The sequence below is a fragment of the Perissodus microlepis genome, chromosome 22, assembly GCF_051167445.1.
Source record: "Perissodus microlepis isolate ML-2025 ecotype Zambia chromosome 22, ASM5116744v1, whole genome shotgun sequence".
In the NCBI taxonomy this organism is placed as follows: Eukaryota; Metazoa; Chordata; class Actinopteri; order Cichliformes; family Cichlidae; genus Perissodus; species Perissodus microlepis.
Window position 1 is genome coordinate 29,544,472 of NC_140481.1, and position 12,712 is coordinate 29,557,183.

Sequence of the window (12,712 nt, forward strand, 5' to 3'; positions counted from 1 at the left end):
TTTGTTTAATACAACAATGGCAGTAAGAAACTGATTTAAATAGCTTCATAACGGATCATTATCACTTTGGCCATCAAATCATTCTACTGACCTTAAAGGAGAGGTCAGAGGTCAAATATCATATGATATTTTAAATTGTTAAACAGTACTTTCTGTATGTTGACAATAGAGATCAAGTTGTAAGAATTAGAGTTTCTTTTTATTAATTTTCAAACAGCAAATCATTAAGTTGCACTAGAGCGGTGTGGTTGTTGGTCATTCTTAAATCACAGCAAGAAGGTCCAAGGTTCAAATTCAGGTTTTTCCTGTGTGGAGTTTCCACATTGTCCCTGTGACTGTATATTCTGTCTTTCTCCCAAAGGTCATGGTGGTTCTAAATTGCCTATAGCAATGAATATTGGTGCAAATGATTGTAATTAGCCCCACAACAGACCAGCCACCTGTCCAGGGTGTACCCTGCCTCTCGTCCTATCGCAGTGGGGACAGGCTGCAGCTTCCCACAACTCTGAATTGGGTAAGTGGTGTCATTTGTTTTCTTTAGCTGCTGATCAACCATTAATCATCAACCACACACACAGAGAGGAATATTTTTAGCAACAAAATAGTAGTTCCCCAAACCTGCACTGCATTAGTGCAAGTATAACCAAACCTCTGAAATAGACAGACCATTTTTAGTTGCACCTTTCTGTGTTAGAAAAGAGAAGAGGGGAATTCCACAAGCTTTCTTTGAAACCCTTTTCCTCCATATAATGGAAAAGAGTAACTGGTTATCTAAATTTAGCTAATCTATGCAACAATTTCTAATGAATGTTGAATACATACCAAAAACAACACAAGGCCATATATGTCTTTTTTCTTCTAAGGGTCAAAGACGTAATCTGCAGAGTCATGTTTGGTGGACAGATGTGAATGTAAGCTTTAATTTGAGTGGCTGAACATAGAACCACAATACAGTGGTGGTTTTCTTCTTCCTTTTCCTGTGTGTGGTTGAAGAAAACTGTGCAGTCCCTGCAGTGCCATATTTATTTCTCCTTTGACTGCTGCAGCTTTACATCTCTGAACAGCAGAAACCGCCTTTGTGCTCATTATCTCGGATCTTTTCTTTTGAAGAGCTGCTGTTTTTGTTTCCACTAGTAAGACTAATAATTTTCAGTTCTTGGCATAACACTTTCCTGAACATACCTTGTTTTATATCATGTTTTGTTAACATCTTGAGACAGTTTCCTGTAGTTTTGTAAAGGTTTTGGTCACCACAGTTTGATGGTTTAATGTGCTCAAAATCATAAATCCATGTATAATGAATATATATCTTTATCTAATCTCATGAAGTTATGATCTTTTATCTTTATATACTCTTCATCATTAATGATAGAATTAAGGTTTCATGGTCATGGGTTAGTTTATCCAATGTTTTGAGTTTTGACTCAGATACCTTTCCTGAAGCAAGCTCAAAGGCAGTGTGTACTTTGAGGGGAATAGTATTATACTGTGTTTTGTTTTCTTCTTTTTAAACGCACATCAAGGAGTTTGCAGTGCAGTAAAAACGATGCATTTTGGGATTAACTTGAATGAAAAGCAGATGTGTAATGTAAAATTGAAATCAGAGGTCAAAAGTAACAAAATATTATAAAGGAACCTATGATGTGATATTTAAAATCCCCATATAACAGTTTTATTTCTTAAACATAGTTAATAAAGTTGGACTTTATTTAACCTCAAAGAAGAGGTCAGAAGTCCAAAGTAGGATGATATGCAGGATCTTATATACACTATATTGCAAAAAGTATTCACTCAACCATCTAAATCGTTGAATTAAGGTGTGCCAATGACATTCAGGGCCACAGATGTATATAATCAAGCACCAAGGCATCCAGACTGCATCTACAAACAATTGTTAGAGAATGTGTCACTCTAAGGAGTGAATTCCTGCCTGCTACTGTGATAGTGTGGAAAGTGTTTCCAAGGTCGAACTGCGCCATCCAAATTTTACATCACCAAGTGCAATGCAAAGCATCAGATGCAGTGATGTAAACCCACTGCATTACTGCAGATATGAAAAGCTTCTGAAATAGACAGGCCATTTTTAGTTGTGCCTGTCTGTGCTAAAAAAGTGAAGATGGAAATTCTACAAGCTTTCTTTGAATCCCCTTTTTCCATATAATGGAAATTAGCTAATACATATTTAAAGTCAACTAAGCTATTCAACCATTTCTATTGAATGTTGAATATATATCAAAGTCAACAGAAGTCCACATATATCCTTTTTTTAAATAAAAAATGTAAATCTGCAGTCATGTTTGGTGCACAGTGCTTTGAATTTTTACTTTCTAGTGCATTTCTTAGCTTTCATTCAACTTGTGTATTTATTCATGTATGTCCACATCCAATTAAGACTGTCACACTACACAATCTACTTATTAGATTAATAAATATATACATTTCTGTTGTGGCTTAAGATAGAACACTTTTGGTTTCAGTGGTAAACTTTTAGTCAGATGTAGCTGAAATTTCATGCAGTGTTCCACAAGGATTAGTTTTAAGCCCCCTGTTATTCTCATTATATGTCCTGCCATTAGGCCTTATTAACATTTCCTATCATCTGTATGCAGATGAGATCCAGTTGTACCTTATTTTTAAACCTTGTGAATTGGATAAATTATCTGCAGCAAGAAAGTCACAAAGAAAACAATGCATAAGAAAATTACACACACAGGAAGTGAACAAACAGCTTACTCTGAAAAAGGAAGACACTAAAAACTGACAAATGTCAAACACAATATGAAATTGTCTAAACAAGCTTCTGACTGTTTAAATTGTTAAACAGTACTTTCTGTATGTTGACAATAGAGATCAAGTTGTAAGAATAGGATAAGCTGTCTGACTCTATTTCAGACAGCCTATCCATTCTTGTATTTGTATGATGTCAGTGAGACCGGATGTAAATGTGTTCACCTCATGCATGCAGCTCTGAATATAAGTACTTTAGTCCCACCCACTTGTCCAAACCTTTTTGTGTGGACCAGCCAATCAGAGGAAAGGTAGCTAAAAGGTAAATGTACTTATTCCACACCGAGGATGAACTCAAGGAAGAGGGCAACTATCATCATGAACAAGGACTTTTTTAAAAACTGTGAATCATGCACAGCTACTCTGGCAGAGTCCAAGAATTAAGTCAAGTAAAGTAATATTATCTTTTCTTCCTCTCTGTCAGTTAATTGAGGAAATACATGGATGAGTAACATTTTGTCAGTTTTCCTGTTCTCTCTTTCTCAGCCACACCATGTTTCCCAATGACTCTCTGCCCACCAACACAGTCAAGCCTTCTAAAGATGACCAGGAAACTATTGTGGGCATCAGTGCCATTATGGACAATGTCAGTATCATTCTCTATGCACTGACTGTTGTGCTCGGCATCACAGGAAACTCTGTGGTCACCTGGGTGGCTGGATTCAAATTTAAGGTGAATACTTCAGTGGATAATACCTTTCAAATACCTTCTGAGCTTGTTAGTAATCTGTTTAGTGAAGTCTGTGGGGTCATATTTATTTTCTAAAGAGATTTTTTAAAGACAGTAAATACACTTGGGGTTAAGAAACTGTGACCTTTACTGGTGTAGGAGATAGGTGTAGGTGGTTTCACAACATATGCCTGGGATGTGATAGCCATGGTGTGTGTGTTGAGTGAGCAATGCATATAAATATAAACCTCTTTCACCTACTGGGAGGTGGTTATCGCCACATTCATTTCACACAGATGAACAGAATTAGTAATGGATGGTGTTTCCAAGGTGAAATACCAACAAAACTCCCCACACTCTGAAGTGTGACACATAAATTAGAAGACTGTTTTGAACTTAATTTCTGTTATGATGTTTCTATTTCAAGAGCGATGTGATTAAGTTTATCAAGTTAAGTTAAGTTTATGTACAAAAGGCACTTGTTTAGCGTTTGGACTAGTTTAAGACGACTGAGCCTGAAATAAGGTAGAGGATTATGTTTAGTAGTAACATTTATATAAATAGGACCTCATAATAGCTGATAAAATCCCATTCTGGTTACTGTTTCACGTAAATATTACCTTTCATTTTTGTTTTTCCTTTCTTCACTTTTCCATCGTGTTTTATTTTCTTCTTCACCCACAGCCAAAGGTCACCAACGTGTGGCTGGTGAATCTGGCGATAGCAGACCTGATCTTCTGCTTCACACGAGTTTTCTCTCTCACTAAGAAGCTCTTCTTTGACCGCTGGCCTTTCGGCCTCTTCGTCTGCAAGTTCAATGCCTTCTTCAAATACAACAACATGTTCTGCTCTGTCTTTTTGCTGGCTGTGATCAGTCTGGATCGAGTGCTTTGTGTCTGTCAACCTGTCCTCACAAAGCGTCGTCGCACCCTGTGGGCAGCGAGGGTGGTGGCAGTCTGTATCTGGATAGCAGCCAAGTCTATCTGGGCAAGAAGAACCTTAGTACGTGCTCTCTTCAACCAAAAGAGAAGGCAGAAGGGTACAACAGCACCAAAGTTGCTCTCTACACCATCCGCTTCCTGTGCGGCTTCATAATTCCCTTTATGGTGATTCTGGTCTGTTACATCCTGGCCGCTGTGGGAATCCGACGCACCCGCCTGTCAGGGAAGTCCCGCCCTCTACGTATACTAGCATGTTTGGTCATTGCCTTCTTCCTGTGCTGGGCGCCTTACCACTGTCTCTTACTGGTGAAGATGGTGGACAGTAAATACGCTCTGTTCAAAATCTGGTACCCTGTAGCAAAGGGTATTGCCTACTTCAACAGCTGTGTGAACCCACTGTTATACTTCTGCATGGGGCTAAAAGTCAGTGAGGGATTTAGACAGAGTCTGATAAGAATTTATAAAAGAGGCCTGGCAGATGACATAGACGGCCAGATGACTCACTCCACTGATCGCTCTTTGGATTAAAGCTCAGGGTTGAAACACAGCAGTCTTGTAGTGGTAGGAAAGAGTCAGACAGAATTGACTAAAATTTAAGTTTCTTCCAATGATCCTGAAGTTCAGAAGAGCTACAACAAATCAACAAAAGAATACCTGAAACACAAAAGTACTACAGTGTTCAAAATCCAGATCTCAACCCAAATGATGTCTACAGGGCAGTCAACAACACAGAGTTATTGGACTAATGTAGGACTACTATCAGCAACCAGCCAATAGTAATGTCATATTCTGTTTTCTAACAAGATGGCACTGCCCATGCTCTAAAAACTGTATTTTAAATCACAGCCTCACAGAAAGTATTAAATTTGTGACATTTTTGGGGGGAGAAGGCTCCATGGTGTAAATTAGGCTATGTAGTGTTTTACGTCCACTTTAATGCACATCAAATGCCAAGTGAATAATCTCTTTCTCCTTTGGGTGGTCATGTCTGAAAACAATCACTGAAATTTGTTTTTTGTTATTATTATTGTTTATTATTGCGCTGAGACTTTTTTTTCCATATCGGTTGTTATGGCTGTTCCTGCTGTAAAGAGTAAAGTGAATTCAAGTTTTCCTTCATTTTATCCTACTGTCACTAAGTGCTTGGTCATTGGGGGGTGTCTGACTGTTGGTTTTCTCTGTATTATTGTAGAGCCTTTACCTAAAGCACCTTCAGGTGCTCTGATTTTGCACTGAGGTACTAAGTGCTTCTTGCTTTTCGGAACATAACTTTTGTGTAATATTTTGTAATCTTTTTTTTTTGAGTAAAGATAATACTGTTTCAACGATGGATGTGTATTCTTATCCAGTGAGAAAAAGACACTTTAATTCACTCAAATAGCAAAGAATACTTAGATAAAATCTATAGGAAAGCACCAGACACCCAGACAACATTCAAGACATAACATTCTCGATTAATATTAATTTTAAAATTCTGTTGCAGCATATTTCCTTTATCTTCTTTGTCTGCTGTAATTTTCCAAATGTTTTTTTTTTATTAACTCTTTAACTCTCTGAGACTTTATTTTCTATTTTTTGTACCATAAATGAGTTCATATGCTCTTACGTTAAGGCTCTTGTCATCAAGAGAGTTTAATTTTTTAAAAAAAAAATAGGAAATGCTCACAGTGGCTGTGATTGAGTCCTGAGTACTTTAAAAAAAAAACTTTATTTATCAACTAAAAACTGGCCATTGCTACATCAAGCGATAAAAAGGGCAGAAAAGACTGAGCACACAGATAACACTACTACAAGGAGGAAAACAGAATAGCAATGAATAAATGATATAAAGAAATTCTTTTAATTATTATTAGTATATTATTATAGGAATCATAGTAAGTTGCACAAGAGCCCTAATGTGTCCTTTTATGCATTTCCGGCTTCCTTGTCTCTACCATTTCTCCCTTCGCCTGCTCGTGTTTTGGGAGTGGTTTCGGCAGACAGGCTGGTACAGGTAAACGCTGGCGACGGCATCGGCTGTTTTCATAATCTCTGCAGAAGTTTAAATAAGGACTTATTTCCGGTTTATACTTCTGCAACATGAGCAATGATCGTTCTAAAATTAAGGATAAAGGAAAGATGAAGATACTTTTGTTGCTTCACTTATGCTGTGATTTATTGGCAGGTAAGAAACGGCGATTTTAACAAAATCACATATTTCCTCAGCAGAGGATCTTGCGTTTAAAACTTGCAGCAAATTCTGTAAACACATGGCGCTTCTGAAATTCTGACCATAACCTGCTCCAAGTTAACATTGTGGTTTAGACAGGTAAAAAGAGAGCTACTTTAATGAACTCGCAGAGTACGCCCCTCGGACAAACCTGAAGTTTTTATCCCGGTGCTATGCCAAAAAGTGATCGCCTGCCAAAAAGTGATTGCCTGCCAAAAACTGATTGTTCGTATTTAAATTACTATAAAATATCGTGTTGCTCTACACCATGTGAAACACATGTATCCCTCATGAATGATATCAAGTCATCTTGAGGCACAGACAAGATTCCTGTAAGAAAGTAGAAGCCGCAATCAGTTTTTGGCAGTGACTTTTATATAGCCTTTATTTATCCAGTTAAAAAAAATCTCGTTGACATTAAAAATGTCTTTTTAAGAGTAATTTGTTCAAGAGGACAGCAGAAATTGCAGCAAATATAACAATCAAGGACGTAGATTTGGCATGGACGGAAGGGACATGTCCCCACCAATATCCAGCGATTATTGAATTGTCCCCACCAATAATTTGATCTCTTCGAGTAAAGAAAAACAAACCCGATAGAAAGAAAAAAAACATCTGTCGACGTCTCATTCACCCAGCGGTGCAGAAAGAGTTAAATTACGTTCTCTACTGGAGTCCTACGTCATGTGACAAATATGGCCAATGTAATTGGCTGTGCCTTTCAGGGAGCTCTGTTTAGTTTTAGCAGCGGCAAGCCTGCGCTGCCAGGAGGACGTCAGCAAAAAGGAAGAACCTGGATATAAGAAAATATTTTTCAAAGAAACCTGTAAGTCACTTAAAGCCAAGTTAACTCATAAAATGTGTCCGTCATAATAACGTTACAGGCTATGCTAGGCTTTGGCCCACATCAGTCTAAAACTGTATGTAACCATGAATAACGTGTTTTGGAAACTAACTGCACAACAGGCGGCACTATTAGTTATCTCAGTCTCCTAGAGTAGCATTTCTAATTTTGATTGAAACTGTCAGAGAAAACGGCAGCCTCGAGCAAGCCAGGATATTAGTTTACAGAGGCTGTTAAAATTATATGTCTAACGTTAAAATGTTGGTGACACAATAATTTCTTCCTAATGGTACTGACATATTCATAGGGTTAATTTTTGAGACAAAATATCATGAGGTAGTCATGATTTTGCAAATATTCCAACCAACACAAAGCTCAGAGGGTAATGGTGATACAAGATCACAGGTGAAATTGGATGATGACTTGATGGTTCAAGACTGTATTTGAAGCACATGTGTGACTGCATGTATTTGGAATGTCTCACTGTTATTTGTCAGGTGACAGAGGCAGCTCTGCCATGTTGTAGCTCAGACAGAGGTGAAGATGCGAGGTCACAGGTGACTGACTGATGATTTGGTGCTATAGATTAACTAGTATTTATTATCATGACAATTGTTAGGCTGCTGATGTAAATTGATTCATTAGTGTATATTTGACAAAGAATCTGAATTGACATGTCTCACTTTTTATATGGCACGAATCCATGTGTTATTTTATCAGGTGGCAATATGTCCTAGTGCAGTCAGAGGGGAAGAACCAGGGCCAAAGGTGAGGCAAAGCAAGCACATAATAATAATAATAATTTTAATCTGAGGATAAAACGCATGTACTGAGGCTAAAAGAAGTTTCAGTGCTCTCAGAAGACTAAAAAGATGGGTAAGGTTAACAGTGACTCGAATGAGATTAAACAATGCTGCTGTATGTCCACCAGGAGAGACTGGACAGTATAGATGTAAAACCAATATGCCAGCAGTTTATCTCAGTTAACGAGAGGAGCAGGCATGTGTGTGGCCCCTTCACATAGTGGACATTGAGTTGTTGTGTGGGACACCAGTAGTCCATGTCTGTTGCTGTAACAGTAGTTCATGTTTAGAATAAAAAATCCCAGCTCACTGATTTGATCGGGGCAATAGTGCTTAAAATGTTGCATAATTTTGCTGAGAGATCTTTTACTTTGTGGTAATCTTAGATGAGTAGTTTTATGGACAAAACCCACCAGGTCATTCAGTGTTCCCTTAGTGCTAATGTATAAGAGATGTTGGTGTACTATAACTGAAGTAATGATGTTAAGTCCTTAAAGTCATATTCTTTTATTGTCATGACTGTATTTGAAGCTATTTTTATTTTTGTATGATACCTGATTTATATGAAATATGGCTGAAGTAAACTAAACTCTAAAATACTTAGTCAGTCATTTGTTTAATAGTAATTTAACATTATATAATTCAAATGTAAAACTATGAATTGTAATTTTAAATGGTTTAAAAGCATGTAGAATAGCATATGTAGGCAAGTATATTTCTCCTTTTTTATCAAGAAGCAAAGACAAAAAGGGGAAAAAAAGAAACAGGGCAGGGTTCGGTGGTTGAATCATCTGTCCCCACCAATGCCAAAACCAAATCTACGCCCTTGCACCTTCATGAATCTCTTCTCCATTCCTTCTCCAGAACATCATGGCCCTGTGAGGGAAGAAACCTGTGGCGTGGCAGCTGACTGAAGAGGAGGGAGTCTTCTGGAGGAGAGACACTGAGGGAAGCTCTAAAGAAAAAAATTGATCAAATAACTGCTAGCTGGAAGCATATGCGTAATAACTATTTTAATGTAGGCTAAGAGAAATTTTAATAAAATCCACAAAACTATCTTACGGTATGTTAATTTACCTCTTCTCAGCAGAAAGCTCCTCATATGCATCTTAAGGCGGTCAACACAAACCTGTTTTAAGAATTTCTTCCAAAAATCGTTGTTGAATTTGTCTTTGTCCCATAAATGTTTTGTAATGACAGCCTGTGGTTTTGGAGCAATCCATGTTTGTGTATCAAGGTTAAATGTTAGAAAGTCTTCTCCATCATAACCATACTGATGAAAACCATTGACTTCTTCAGTCTCCTCATCCCACTGATGGCCACAGTGACATACTGACTCGCAGACTGCAACAACTACTGTCAGTGACATTTTTGTGAGTAACACAGTTTAAGCATTAAAACTGATTCCAATAAATATTTACAGAATCACACCTCCAGTTGGATTTACACGCTTCTTCATAAACTGAAATTCTTCTTTAAAGAATTGCTGATGCACTGTACACTCCCCAGTGTACCACTTCCAGTACTTTGGATCCTCACCTCTTAATGTTTCCATCCAGTCCTGTTTGGGTATAGCTGTTTTGAGTTTGCTGTCACAGCAACCGACCTCTACATCATTATTCAGCATAACAGCCACACAGAGGTGGGTAGTAACGAGCTACATTTACTCCGTTACATTTACTTGAGTAAGTTTTTGAAAAAAATTTACTTTTTAAGTACCTTTTTTGCACGATACTTTTTACTTTTACTTGAGTACATTTATGAAGAAGAAACGGTACTTTTACTCCGCTACATTTGCAAAATTCGACTCGTTACTTTTTAAAAAAAAATTAGCTTAACACATTAGATAACGTGCCGTCAGTGGAGTTGCCGGTAACTTTTTCACCAATGAGATGTGGCCATGCAGTCACATGACCAGTTTGAAACCGTGGCGGGCAGAGCGGCCCAAGTGTTTCAAAGTAGCGACACACGGAAAGAAGAAATATGATGGCAGAGTCTACGCTAGAGCTGAAGAGGATGAACACCTTTGGCCTCACATACAAAGAATGTTTCGCTTAAAAGCAGCACAAAAGAACAGCTATGTCTTCAGTGAGAGCCAAAACAACAACTTTTCAGCGTGAAACAACTCAACTCGTGTAACCGGAGGAAACGGTAAGTTTTCTCTAAATATCTTTTTAGCTGTGGTTAGCTGGATGTCAGTCTAATGTTACAGCAGCTGTGTCGAGCTCGAGCTGCGAGTCATATTTTCGGCGCTACGTTGTAGTGAGATAAGTTTGTGGGTGTTTTGTGCAGCTTCGGCTGTCCTTTTAACTGCTCGCTGGGTAGCTAGCGTGAGCTATAAGCTAACAGCTAGCATGGTTAATGACGCTGGAGTTCAACGCACATGCAAACAGCTCGTCTACTGCTTTAACTGTTAAAACAGAAGGCAATACTGCGGCCGACAGGGTTTATTATGTGAAACAGCAGCTTGTTTAGTTTAAACAGTCTGCATTAAGCTGGGCAAACACTGCGATTTTTTTTCAGTCGCGTTATTCCACTCCTGCTCAAACTGATGCTCTGATGCGACCTGAGTGCTCAAACTGTGCGTCCATAACATGAAGCTTATCATACAAAATCTGTCTCTCGCTTTCCCTCTCTCTGTCTTACAGACACACACACACACCACCACTATCAACTTTGCTAAATTCCTAATGAAAAACATTGACCAGACAGCTGTGATTGAGCAGCAATGTCCATCCAACTCTTTTCATGGTTGTTGTAGTCGTGATAATTTTGTGAGGCCACATTGAAAAGCCTCGGATACGGAAGCGCAGAGCTGCCACCGGGGCAAAAGAAAAATAGAGCTATATCACGTTATAACGTGAAAGGTTTATTGTTCTAACAATATACCTTTCATGTTTGAACAATATAATATCACGTTATTACAATATACATAATTATCACGTTCGTACAATATAAATATTATATTGTTCAAATGTGATAGGTATATTGTTAGAACAATAAACTTTTTACGTTATAACGTGATATAGCTCTATTTTCTTTTGCCTGGGTGGCAGCTCTACGCTTACGTACTCAGATGAGCTTGCCTCATCCTACAAGTTGTGCCTCCATCTCTTGTGTCCAGATCACACGCTGCACTGCCGTGCTGCTCCACCTTTTCTTTCATTTCTGTGTTTGTGCGTGCGCAGTGTGATAGGCGACAGGATTTCAAACTGGTTTGATTATCATGCGACCATACGATTGATGATTGGGAGCTGGTCGTGAGGTGTTAACTGCTTTTCGTTACCCCATGTATACTACACGATGCACACACGATTAAGGCAAGACACAGGCCGATCCCCAAAATGGTTGCACAACTGAAAAATCTGCTTAAAATGGGCCAAAACAGTGTATGGCCAGCTTTTGGAGGCTAGCTCCAAACAAACATCCACAGCTTGGCAGTGTATACAGCACTATAATGACCAGACCTAATTCTTTTGAAAACCATACATCTTTCCACAGGTCTCCACTTCATCAGACATCACCTAGACACAGAGCTGGGTGAGGCCAGCACAAACAGCAGCCTAACCAACGAAGATGATGGATCCATGGGGTCAGGAAAGCCAGAAGCAGAGGAACTGGAGAGGTACCTTTCATGTCCATTCACTGGAGGTATGGATGTATTGCATGGCTTTCCTCAGATCAAGAAGCTGTCGATCAAAGTCAATACAGCTCTTCCTGCATCTGCAGCCTGTGAGAGACTTTTTAGTCATGCAGGACTCCTGTTCACTGCCAAACGGTCACAGCTTCACAGCAAGAACCTTGAGAGCCAACTGCTGCTGAGGCTGAACCACCATTTCACTGACTGAAGAAACAATTTATGGTAAAGTGAGCCATACACATATGTACATCCACATAGTGGAAATTTGTATTTGTCTTTTATAATTAGTTTTACTCTGATTTCAGTGTTTATTTGTGAGTGTAGTTTTTACATTTTTACATATTACATTGTGTTAATCCACTGTCTATACTTCAGGGTATTTTAGTATACAAAGAACATTTTATAGTTTTGTTAGAATGTCTATTCCTGTGGAATTTTAGCACAGATGTGTTGTGTGTGTGTGTGTGTTTTTTAATTCCTGCTGTCCGCCTTGGGAATAAACCTTTCCTGATTATACCTGTTGCATCTCTGTGTCATTTGTTTCTGATTTACTTAATCCCTCCTTGTATTTAAAAGAACCACCCCTAGTATGACATTCTGGCGCATCAGCTGTAGTCTGTTATGTTGAAGTTGCCTCGTTCTAATGTTTTCTCTGAGGCTGCTGTAAAGAGGGCCCGGTGGCGCCAGTGTCCGGCAGCCTCGCCTCTGTCAGTGCGCCCCAGGGTGGCTGTGGCTACAATGTAGCTTGCCATCACCAGTGTGTGAATGTGTGTGTGAATGGGTGGATGACTGGATATGTAAAGCGCTTTGGGGTCCTT

At 38.7% G+C, this 12,712-nt stretch overlaps 1 protein-coding gene and 1 pseudogene across 1 annotated transcript; one reads left to right on the forward strand and one right to left on the reverse strand.

The window, feature by feature from the left end:
• The first annotated feature begins 3,280 nt into the window (after positions 1-3,280).
• LOC146363463 (formyl peptide receptor 2-like) lies at positions 3,281-4,995 on the forward strand (annotated as a pseudogene).
• Positions 4,996-8,922: 3,927 nt separating this feature from the next.
• Positions 8,923-11,109, reverse strand: LOC146363464 (major histocompatibility complex class I-related protein 1-like). The gene is made up of 2 exons (XM_084918980.1): positions 9,243-11,109; positions 8,923-9,207 (listed from the first exon to the last, which is right to left on the reverse strand). Exons 1-2 carry the CDS (start codon positions 9,621-9,623, stop codon positions 9,073-9,075), a joined length of 516 nt encoding a protein of 171 aa, XP_084775106.1. The 5' UTR covers positions 9,624-11,109; the 3' UTR covers positions 8,923-9,072.
• Positions 11,110-12,712: the final 1,603 nt, after the last annotated feature.